This window comes from Rhinolophus ferrumequinum, chromosome 12, assembly GCF_004115265.2.
Source record: "Rhinolophus ferrumequinum isolate MPI-CBG mRhiFer1 chromosome 12, mRhiFer1_v1.p, whole genome shotgun sequence".
Taxonomy (NCBI): domain Eukaryota; kingdom Metazoa; phylum Chordata; class Mammalia; order Chiroptera; family Rhinolophidae; genus Rhinolophus; species Rhinolophus ferrumequinum.
In genome coordinates, this window is record NC_046295.1 from 80,671,636 (window position 1) to 80,683,074 (window position 11,439).

The 11,439-nt window shown below is 59.6% G+C and overlaps 1 protein-coding gene across 1 annotated transcript in view; it reads right to left on the reverse strand.

Annotated features, from left to right (window-relative positions):
- RALGDS (ral guanine nucleotide dissociation stimulator) overlaps positions 1-10,123 on the reverse strand; it is a 43,438-nt gene extending 33,315 nt beyond the window's left edge. The window contains exon 1 of the mRNA XM_033123426.1: positions 9,908-10,123. Coding sequence (XP_032979317.1) covers positions 9,908-9,925 — 18 coding nt within the window. The 5' untranslated portion in view covers positions 9,926-10,123. The remainder of the gene's footprint in view (positions 1-9,907) is intronic.
- Between the last annotated feature and the right edge of the window lie 1,316 nt (positions 10,124-11,439).

An 11,439-nucleotide genomic window follows, 5' to 3' on the forward strand; every position in this document is an offset into this window, starting at 1 on the left:
CTGTCCCATGTGAGGCCCAGTGGGATTCTGACTTCCCATTTCCCCATCTGGCCTCCCGGCCAACCCTGTGTTTAAGCCAGAGTCGGCGACTCCCCAGTATTTCTACTATTCACTGATGTGCCGGTGTGGATATCATTTAATTGGCATAATATGTGAGGCAGGTTTGCAGGCGAGCTTGGGGACAGCAGCTTGGAGATGGCACCAAAGTCACACAGCAGTCTGGCTTTGAGGCTGGAGCTCCCAGCTGCCCCCAGCTTTTTACAACAAGCACTCAGGGTGATTCTATCCTCACTGTGTCCATCTGTGGCAGGGGCCCCTGCTTTACAGGAGGGCTGCTGGGAGCCAGAGCCTCAGTGCCTTGTGTAGGCCATGAGCCGGAAGGAGGAGGCCCTGTCCCCTGCTCCAGGCTGGGGAGATTGGGAACCCCAAGGAATGACAGAGCCACAGGAAGCACCTGCTGGGGGAACTGGGAGACAAAAAGGCAAAGAGGGGTGTGCTTATTTTGGCTCCACCCCAGGCAGAACAGTAACCCAGGGTCAGCTGCTCAGGCTGCTGACTCACCCGCCCCAGGACTCCTCTGTGTTGGCTGCCTGCCTTCCATCCCCTTTTACCAGCCCACTGAGTCACACAGGTTGCCAAGAAGTTGAGGATCTGAGAATCCAGGCCCTGCCCCAGCCGCTCCCGCTGGCTTTGTGCCCAGCAGGATCCAGCACGGCCAAGGACACCAGCAGCCCCCCTCCCACGGCAGTCAAGGACAGCTCCCTGCCCCCTCAGGCCTGCCCCCACGTCCAGCTCCCAGCTCACAAGGAGCCCAACGTCCGAATTAAAGGATTAGAGCAGCAGCAATGAGCTGGGGCTTTGCGTTCACTTCCTGGCTGGGGGAAGTTGGCAAGTTACTCCCCCTCTGAGCCTCCTTCTGGCCCATGCATGGGATGACCTCTGCCTCCAAAAGCCTGCCTCGGTTAAATGAAATATTCGCTGGAAGCACTCAGGACAGGGCCTATGGAGGGGGTTGGGGGTGCTGCAACTTTAAATAGGGTAGGTGAGCTGAGAAAGTAACATGTGGTAAAGACGTTAAAAAAACAATTCACCGACTAGGGGATCATTTCTTCTTCCCTCACCCCAACTAAGCTCCCTGAGGGCAATAGCCACGTCTGTCCTGTTCACCCCTCATGCCCACGTGCTGAATCATGCCCGCCGGGCCCGTAGTGGGTTCTCACACTGCTGACGGGTAGACAGAGGCACTTGCACATGCGCACACATCACAGGAGTGGAAAGGACACTGGTGTTCTAAGCTCCTTTTAAGTGCTTTCCTCTTTGCAAAATTGGAAGGGATGCAAGCTCCTTGAGAGTAGGGACTCTGTTCCCTGATGTATCTAGAATAGTGCTTGGCACACAGTGGGCTCTCAACCAATACCTGGATGAACAAGCGGACTCGATGGTCCAGATGGTTCCTCTAGCTTCAAAGTTCCTGGACTCAAAATATTCAGAGTTTAGGACCAAAGAGTTCCTTGTGGGAAGATCACCAGGAAAGCTTCCTGGAGGAGGTGGTGAGGCTGGAGAGGAGCCTGAGGGATGGCAAGCAGGAAGAGCATGGCTCTCTTTGCCAACCTGCCATGAAAGTGCTTTCCAAAGAGCGAGGCTGGGAGCAGCTGTAGGAGACAAGCCCAGGCAAGGGTGTTGGTGCTGGAGGCAGCAGGAACCTGGGGGCCCCCAGAAGCTAGTCCGCCCCAGGATGTCAGTGGGGAGGACGCGGGCAGTCACTCCAGCTCTGGTTCAGCCTGGGATTTTTCTATTAATTTGTGTGTTCCATGCTGGTGAGTGGGGAATGAGTCTCTCCCTGCTCCTCGGGTAAGCAGAGGTTGCTCCGGCGTGTTTGCACTGGGCGAAGAAACCCCTCCACAAAGCACAGCCAGCCTGAGGCTGGGGGGAGGGAGCTGAGCCCACAGTCAGGACCCTGTGCCCAGAAAGCCCTGGTCACTTGGGACTTCAGGGCCAGGGGAGTCGGGACAAATGGGCCCTTGTGGTGAGGAGGCCGCCCGCTGTGCCAGGGACACTGTGTGCCGGGTGCTGCCACCCGCCTGCTGCCTGCCTGTGGGGGCCCAGGGCCTGGGAAGCAAGACTGCCCTTTCAGACAGGGACCTCCTGAGCTGCCTGGCCTCTGGAAAGAACCTGGGGCTCCAGCTGGCTGCCGGGAGGTGGTGGGGCTGGTGCCCGCTGCCCTTTTTCCCACAGCTTTTCTGCAGCTAAAAATCTCCCCTAGGCAGGGGTAGGAGTGGGGGGTAGTCATGCCTTGGGTTTCCAGAGCCCTGGGGTTGAGTGACCACTTCAGAGACACTGTCTTTGTCCCACGCTCCTGCCACCCACTGTCCTTCTGCCAAACCTTAGACATTGCCACACACACAAGTGGCACACGATGACGTACACGGTCACCTCGTCACTTAAATGTGCACAGAATCCCTAAAGGCCGGGTGATGCTCCCAAGATGCCCACAGGCAGGCACAGGGCTGCACACACAACCCCAGAGGCCCCGATATGCCCCTGTCTCCCCACAAGTCTGCCAAACCACGATGGCCGCCCCGGGGCCCCAGGGAGCACACTCTCTCAGGGCCTGCTGCCCATGCCTGCTCCTGGCAGGGCTGGTGCAGAGAGGGGAAGGAAGAATCTGCTCTGTGCCGGGATTTTCCTGTCCCGAGTCTGGGAAGGAAACTCCCTTGAAATTCCGAAGAATCGCAATCGTCTGCTACAAGGGAGCAGGCGGGTGGTGCTGGCAGTTCAGCCTTCCCATGCCGGGCAATACCCGCCTGCCCGCCCCCTGAAGCCCACAGCTGTCACCGCCCTGGCCATCCAGGGCCTCGGGGTAGGTGGACTGCCTCACCCTTGAACTTCAACCCTGAGCAACTAGAGGGTCAAAGGGCACCCCAGGCAACTTCCTTCTCAGCATACCCTGTGGAGGCCTGCAACTCTGGGCTCAGGGAGGAAGGTGAACCAGGTGGGGCTCACTGTCTGGCCTGGGCAATTTGCTCAACTTGTCTGGGCTCCCAGTTCCCCACCTGGAAAACAGTGGATTTAACTCAGGGCCCATCCCCAGCTCCCCAAGGGTAGTCAAGGCTTCCTGTCTTCACAGCTGGTGGGCCACATGGCCATCTGCCTTCCACAGAGGGGAACCGACACTTCCTGCCACCTGCTGAGGGCCTGCTTGTGACAGTGCCAGGTGCTTCGGGAACATTTCATACACCTGGATATCCGTGAGTCCACAGACAGGTGACCGAGGCACAGAAGTGTTAAGGAACCTACCTGTCTGGGGTCCCGCAGGTCCAAGCCAGGGCTCCCACCAGCCCCTTGACCTCTAGACAGCCTCAACCTCCCACATGCCTTGGGGGCCCGGACCCCTCCCGTGACTTGATGATGATGGAATCAGGGCTGGGCTCCCCTGCTCCCTCTGGCCACAGCCAGACTGGGGTGAGTAAAGCCAAAATCCCATTGGAATGGATTCAGTTCAGGTGGCGATAGCCCCAAGGGCTTAAATACCCTGCCCCCACCCACATCCTTACCCTCCCAGTTTTGAGCTGGACAATTACAGGTAAAGGGCCTCCCGGGGAAAAAGGCCTGTGGTCAGGATGGAGTCCAACGACGGGAGCAGGTGGACATGGGGGCCACTCACTGGCCATGGGCACTTTCTTCTCAGCTGACCTGGTCTACACAGTCAGGTGGCCAGGCCATACCTGGAATCTCAGATGGTGTACAGAGAAGAGGTCCCGTGATTTTCCCAAGATAGCCAATTCTGGACAGCAACCCAGAAGGGCGGGAGGACCTATTTGTCCTCCGCCCCAGGGTGGTCCTGCCTCCTCTTAAGGGGGAGAGAAGGGCTGAGCAGCCTCACTTTTGGTTAATTATGCACCCACCCCAAAGGGAGCCCAGGGTGGGTGGGGTCAGTGCCGTCCTGTCTTTCAGTATCTAACACAGTTCCCTCTGGTGCCTCTGGTGCTGATGGCCTCCTGCCCCTCCTCCCCAGGCAGCCTGCCCTTCCCGGTGGGACCGCCAGCATGAATGCGAGCAGGGGTGCTGCCTGTTCTTGTGGGGCACCCAGCCTGCAGCTCCTTGCAGGGCGGGGCAGTGTCCCTGCACCCTGCGCCTCCTGGCCCTCTCCCCACCACCGCGGGCCATTGTCTGCGCTGTCCCTCCTCCCACTGCTCTTGCACCAATGGGGGGCAGCTGCGCACAGTCTGGTGAGGGATCAACCCGAATGCCTGCCTGCCTGCCTGCCTGAAGACTGAACACACCAGTCCAGCACAGCACGCAGGGCGCCACGCCAGCCTCCCTGCAACTCCGGAGGTGGGCACGCCCCTCCCCATTTGACAGATGCATCGGGGAGGCTCAGAGGGACACAGAGAGTGAGTGGTCAAGGTCAGATTAAAATCCTGATTCACTGAGGGCACCCTGAAAACCATGGAGGGGCATCACCAACAGTCCCTCCTTTCACTCTCCTCCCCACTGGGCGTCACCCTTACTGCTCCAAAGTCCCCCCAACCCTCTCCCCTCTGTTCCTCCACAGGGCCCTTTCCTGTGGTCAGGGGCTCCCGCACCTCCCTCCCAGCTGGGCACAGCCCCCATCTGTATCCTCTGCACTGCCAGACACAGGGTCGGCACCCACAAACCCAAGCAGCCCCTGAGAGCCCCCAGGGCCGACTCCTTCCATCCCCACAGCAACCCGGAGCTTGGTATGTTCCTCACAGTTCGGGGAACAGCAAGGCGCAGAGGGGTTCAGTGCCCGCTGTAGGACACCGGGTAATAAGTGCAGAGCTGGAACACGGACTCAGATGTCCATCTGCAAAGCCAGCAGCCTTAACTGTGACGCCGCCTGCCTCCTCCTGGGCCCAGACCACAGTCCCCTATTCCACGGGTTCTACTCACCCCCCAGCCACACCCTGCCCTGCAATCCTGCCCCTAGGCCCAGGTCGCTCATGGCTGCAGGGTACAGCGGGCACAAAGCTGGACATCATGCCCAGCACCCCACCCTCCCACACTGGCTGGCACCTGGCCCCATCCGCTGTGTCCTCTGACCCTGCATTTTCTGACATTCTACCAGTCACTGTCACCTGTCACTAAGGTATCCAGGAAACAGCTTCTGTTGCTAGGGGACTGGCCTGATGCCAGGTGGTTGGCTGGCAGGGTGGGGTGATAGGGAGTGGGGAGCAGGCTGGGGTTTCCCTCAGGAAGGATCCAGGGGCAGCGGTGGGGGTGGGTCAACCACAAGTAGTAGCTGAGGTCCACACATAGGCCTTTGGAAAACCCCCGGCCCTGAGACTTGCTGCAAGCAATTATTTTGGGGGCCTGTAGTTACCGAGCAACTGCTCTGGGTTGCCATGGAAACTCTCCCTTCTTCTGAGCCTTGTCATTTTTAGGGGGATGCCCTCTCCTCTCCACCTCCTCACCCTGGCTGGGCTGCCCTGAGAGGAGACTTCCCCACCCCCACAGAGACCCACGTAACCGTGACCCTAAGAGAAAACTCTGACATTCAAAACCCCGAAACCCAAGAAAATGCAGAGACCAGACCCCAAGGCCTTCATTAGAGCGGGAGAGGACGAAAGGGGCTCCTTAGCTCTGTTTCCATCTCCATTCCTGCTGTTAAGCACCACCTTGGGGCCTGCCCAGCCCTGACGTTGGAAGCTCACTGTAATTAGGAGGAATTTGGTCCCAGCATGCGTGCCGGCCACTCCCAGGCTCGTCTGCACACGGGGACGCAGCCCTACCCGCCCTGCCACTACCTAGATGTGGGAGTCCCTTTGCCTTCCAGTGCCTCAGTTTCCCCACCCATGAGCATGGCAGCGGCACCTGCCTTCCAGATACAGTGAGACACTGCACCCTCGAGGCCAGGCACAGAGAAGGTGTTATGGACCAGCCATCATTACCAGGCATCTCCACGGCACAGAACAGGTGCGGGAGCGGCCCAGAGGCTAGCCCGCAGAGCACGGCCCCAAGGCTGGTGTTCCACTGACGGCAGAGCGGCCACCGACTCCAGGTCCCCAGGCTCCCAGCCCAACGCCTTCTCCAGAGGCTCTGCTGCTTGTCCTATACCCCTATTCCAACACCCCTTCTCTACGGTCTGAGGGTCTTGACCCCTCAGATGGGAGCCACGGTGCTCTGCACAGAAGCCCCCGATAAACATGTTACTCGACTCAATCCACGACCCACTGTCAAGAGCTGGAGGCATCGGACTTATGGAGTCAGAAGCGCCAGAGGCCACAGTAAGAAGTGGCTGCCACTTGCAGGACCAGCATCACACTGGGCCCTTTGCTCCGTCTCACTGGTGCCCACGAGAGCCCACTCTCTGGTGGGGAGCTCAGGGCCCTGCCCACTCTGTGTAAGAGACTTGGCAGAAGCCCACCAGGAGAGCAGTGGGGGAGTTCAAGCAGTACCACATCCACTTTTGGGCAGGGCCTCTGGGGAAGGGACCCCTCAAGTCTCAACCTGCCCGGACAGCCCACCCATCCCTACGGCTGCCTTCCGTGTACCCCCCAGACCTGGACACACCCCGCCCTGCGCTGACGGGAGAGCTGTCTGGGAACCACAGGTGTAATCATAGCTGCAGGGCCCCTGGAACCGGCTGAGAAGGGCCAGCTCAGCTTGCAGGCAAAGAAGGAAGCGGGAACTGCTGACGGCGGCAGGTCTGCCCCTGCCCGGCTGTCTGGCTGCCCATCCAAGTCGCCACCTACTCACTGCCTCGGGGCCCCGCCTTGTTCGATTTCCTCCTCAGCATGTCACCGCTGTAATGACTACGCTCCTGGTCTGTTTACAGTTGAGTGTCATCTCCTCACAACTGGAACGTGAGACCTTTGTCTGTTCTGCTGCGGCTGCTCAAAGCCATAGTGGCCTGGCCACGAGGTCACAGCGCCACCTGCTGGCGCTGTGCCAGGACATGCAAACCAGGGGAGCAGGATGTCTCCCCCGATCTCAAACCCCAGGGTCCATTCATACCCACAACCCCCAGCTAGGGGCAAGTCCCAATACTGCCTTAGAATCCAACGGCTCCCCCTGCACCCGTGGGCCCCTGGGTACGTGGCCTTCATGGGAAGAACCACTCCAGTGTCCCTGAGGTGGGCTGAATTGTGCACCCCTAAAAGGTATGTTGAGGTTCGACACCGTGAATAAGACCTTATTTGGATATAGGGTCTTGGGAGATGTAATAAAAGTTAAGATGTAAGATGAGGTCATACTGGATTAAGGTGAGTCCTAATCAAAACCAAATGATATCTTTTTAAGAGGAAAAATGGACACAGACACACAGAGGAGGCCATGTGAAGATGGGCGCAGAGTTTGGAGTGATGAATCTAAAAGACAAGGAATGCTAAGGAAACCACTAGAAGCTGGAAGAGGCAAGGAAGGGTCCTCTCCTAGAGCCTTCAGAGAGAGCACAGTGCTGCTGACACCTTGATTTTGGACTTCTGGCTTCCAGAACTGAGAGAATAAAATTCTGTCGTTTTGAGCCACCCACTTTGCTGTCCTGTGTTACAGTAACCCCAGGAAATGAATACAACGCCCACGGGGCCCACCCTCACCTCTGATATCCAGGCCAGGTGCAGCCAAGCCGGTATTCGGGGCAGGGCCCCCAGGAACCTGCTGACGACGCAGGGTTTAACCTGGGGCAGCAAGGACGGAGGGCAGGTGAGTGCTCACAGGTCTCAGCCCAATTATCCTTTCTTCAGCATCACACCTCCTTGAACCAACTCTGACAACAGGACACCTTCATCTGGAATATCTCTCTTCGCCCACCCACTGCCCACACGAATCCTACCAATAACCCGTGATTGATCTCAGAGACAGACCCCGCCCCAGGTGAGCCTCAGTTGAGACCACAGCCCCAGCCTCCCGGGGGACCTTAAAGCAGAGGCTCCCAGCTGAGCCGAGATAGATCCCGGTCACGTTTGGTGTTGTAAGTGCTAAGTTAGGACAATATTGTCACACAACAGAGACAGCCTGCACATCCCTCCAGGCCGGGTCTGGCCCTGCGCTCCTGGCTCCCTCACTTCCTCTCTCCTCCCCTGTTTTCTCCAGCCACCCTGGCTCCTTTCTCACCTCCTAGCCAAATTCTCTTCTGTCTCCGAGTCTCTGTCCCTCGAGCTCCCCCTACCTACACTGAACACTGTTCCCAGACATGTGTAGGTAGGGCTGGTTCTTCTTGTCCTGCTGGTCGCAGCATAAGTGTCACCATGTAGGCCTCATGGACCCCACCGAGGGGCCCTCTCTCCAGAACCTGCTTCATTTCCCTAGAGCACTTGCCCTTCTCCCCCACCTGGATTTGCTTTCACCTGCCCCTCCAGGCTGTGAGCTCCTGGAGGGCAGGGACCACGTGGGTCCTTTCAGCTCCTCCCCCAGGCCTAGCAGGGCCCTTGCTCAGGGTGAGTGCAGGGGGCACAGAAGCTAAATGAATAAGGAAAGGGTCTCAGTGTCCCTCCCACCTCTGAGTGTCTCACACTGTGGGCACGGAGGTTAATAATAAAAGGTACATGTTGGCAGGAGGACACTCGAAATGACCCCTGGGTGTCCCTTTTGTGCTCCAGCTGCTCCATTGAGCACAGTGGGCACAGCCCACCCCCTGGTGGTCATCCTCAGCACTGCAGCCCCAAGCAGGAAAACCAGAAAACAAAACACACACCTTTGTTTAGATGTAGTCAAGGCAGCGGCTCTCTCCAGCGACCAAAGGGCAAAGGAACAGGACCTGGCCGAGCCAGGGGCGAAGTCAGGCAACTCAGAAGCCTCTCTCATTCCCCTCTTTCCCTCCACTGTCCTGATGTCCAGTTCATTCACGAAGCCTCCTCACCCCAGCCAGGGCATAACGCAGGACCCACTTCCAAATGAGGACCCCAAGGCTCCAACAACGATGGCCCCAGGCTCCAAACCCAACCAGGCGGGGTGCTCTAGGGAAATGAAGCAGGTGCTGGAGGGCTGGCTCCTGGGTGGGGTCCAGGAGGCCTGCATGGTGATACTTATACTGCGACCAGAAGGAGCCAGCCCTGGACATATCTGGGAACAATGTCCCTGGTCCCCAGACGAGTGGTCCAGTGCTCTGTCACGTTCTGCACTACCCAGGTCCCAAGACCCACAAACCCGCAGGCTGCCCTCTGCTCAGAAGGACCTCGAGGGAGCAGAACGCATTTTCCAGGGACTGGGACAGCAGTGGGTCATGATGGAGAACCAGGGACAAGGATTCTTCTAGGAGCCTGTGGGACCCTCTGTGTCACACCATCTGTGTACCCCAATTTATAGAAGAATAGGCTGAGGCTTTCTCTCCTGTAGCCCTCTCTACACTAGGGAGGGGGTCTTCTCCTAGGTCCAGGTGCCCAGAGTGGAGGATGCAGGACCCCAGACCCCGTACTCTCTAGGCCCCAGCCTAGTCAGACCCCTGGGGACCTTGCGGACCCCTGACCATCAGTCTGACATCTCCTCTCCCATGCTATGAACCCCGGCATGTTGCTAGGAGACTGGATGCTCCAGCCTGATGGCTGAGCTGCCGCCTGCCTCTTTCTTCTTTCCCACTGTCACCTCCATCGTGTGCCTGTGTGGAGATGCCCAGAGGACAAATCCCATAAGGGAAGATGTGGACAGGGTCTCAGGGGCTCTCATTCTCAAAAGAAACACCATGGGAGAAGTTGAGGCTGACTTAGGAGGCCGGAACCCTCCCTACTCCTCTGGACTCTGCCCAGCTCGTGAGCAGTCCCTGCCTCTCTCCTGGCCTCAGTTTCCCAATTGTACCAGAAGGGTTTGAATGCGGAACTGCGTAAGCGCGCGCTGAGCGTGGACGCGCCGCCGTGCTCCCTCCCCGCCGGATGGGGTGTGGCGGGGTGCATGCGGTCTTCCCTCCACCCGCGACGCCGGCGAGGGCGCTCAGGCCCGGCGTGGCACTCACCTGGCAATCTACCATCATCCTCAGCCCTGGCAGCGCATCGCCGGCCCCAGGGCGGGGTCCGGGGCTCGCAGAGGCCTCCCGCCTCGGCCCGCGCGCCGCACAGGGGGGCGCCCGGCAGCGGGGTTCATGGCGCGGCCTCCTGTCCCCGCCTGGCCCGGGGCTCCACGGCCCCCGCCTCCTGCGCCGCTCCCATTGTCTGCGCCGCGCCGCCAGCCGCTCGGGCCCCGCTGCTCGGTTTCGCCGGGGCTCCCGGGCTCCGGCCGGGTGGGCGGGGTCAGCTGCGGCCCCGCCCCACCCCCGCCCGCCGCAGGTGTGAGAGGCGGGCCCCACAGCGCGAGCCCGGGGGCGCGCAGCAGCCTCCCTCCCGCGGGTGGACGTGGTGGGCCTCTTATCCACGGCCGGGCGCGCACACGGGCTTGCGCGTTCCCGCGGACAGTGCGTGCACGTGAGCCCCGCCTTGCTGCGAGCGCGTGCAGCGCACCAAGGACTCAGCGCGAGGCAGGTCCCAAAGGTCCCCTGCCCTCACCACCTGCTGTGTGCCTCCCTCCTGGCCTCAGTTTCCTACGCCCCCTAGGACCCACCCCAAACCCAACCAGGCGGAGTTGGCCGGGTGCTGGGCTGTGCGGGGGCGTGGAGACCTGGAGACGGGGGAGTCATGGCCTATACACCCCCATCCTTTCGTCCTGGTACCCATATGCCACCTGTAGGGGCAGCTGAGTGGATGGCTGGGATCAGGGGGACCTGGAAGCAGCAGTACACACCCGAGTGTATGCAGGAAAGTCAGGCTGCCCCTTGTGCCTTTGCTCTACACGACCCCCACCCTTTTCTTTCTGGCAGGACCCCAGGTCCAGCCGGTCCCTGGCTGCAGCCCTGGCTGGAGGGAGCCCGTGGAGGAGGGGGCCCCACCACCCGAATGGGCAAATGCTGGGTGTCGTTGTTATTAGTGAGGCCCTTGGGCATTCAGTGCTTTTGCCCCACTTTATTGATGAGCAGTGGCCCCAGCTCTCAAGGCCACTCAGCTCTGAGTGACCACGTCCAGCTGTGAACAGGGGACTCAGAATCGTTGCTCTTCACCATCGAGCCCTGCACTGACCAGCAGAGGCCTTGTCCTGTGTGGGGCTCCCCGGCCAGGTGACCTCCTGAGTCCGAGCACTTTAGGTGCCGTCATCCCCCTGCTTGAATCCCCAACACACCCTCCTAGGGTCACTGACCCCACTGGAGGAGACTGAGGCTCTGAGAGTCACCACCTGAGCTTGCCTGTCACAGGGCTGTGATGTGGCCCCACTGTGGCTTTGAACCCGGGTCAGTGTAATCCCAAAGGCTGTGCTTGGAGCCCGAGGAGGTGGCCTCTGAGCCCAGCCTTGTATTTGTAATTTTGTCTATTTCTTAAAGTAACTCTTCAATTTAAAGACAACTTTGGAGCCCGCATAACTGATCTTCCCTGGCAAGACTGGTGCCCATAGCTCAGATGGGATCCCGTCAGACGGGCTGAGGGCTGCTGGAACTGTCTCCGGGCACTTCCACCTCCCTCC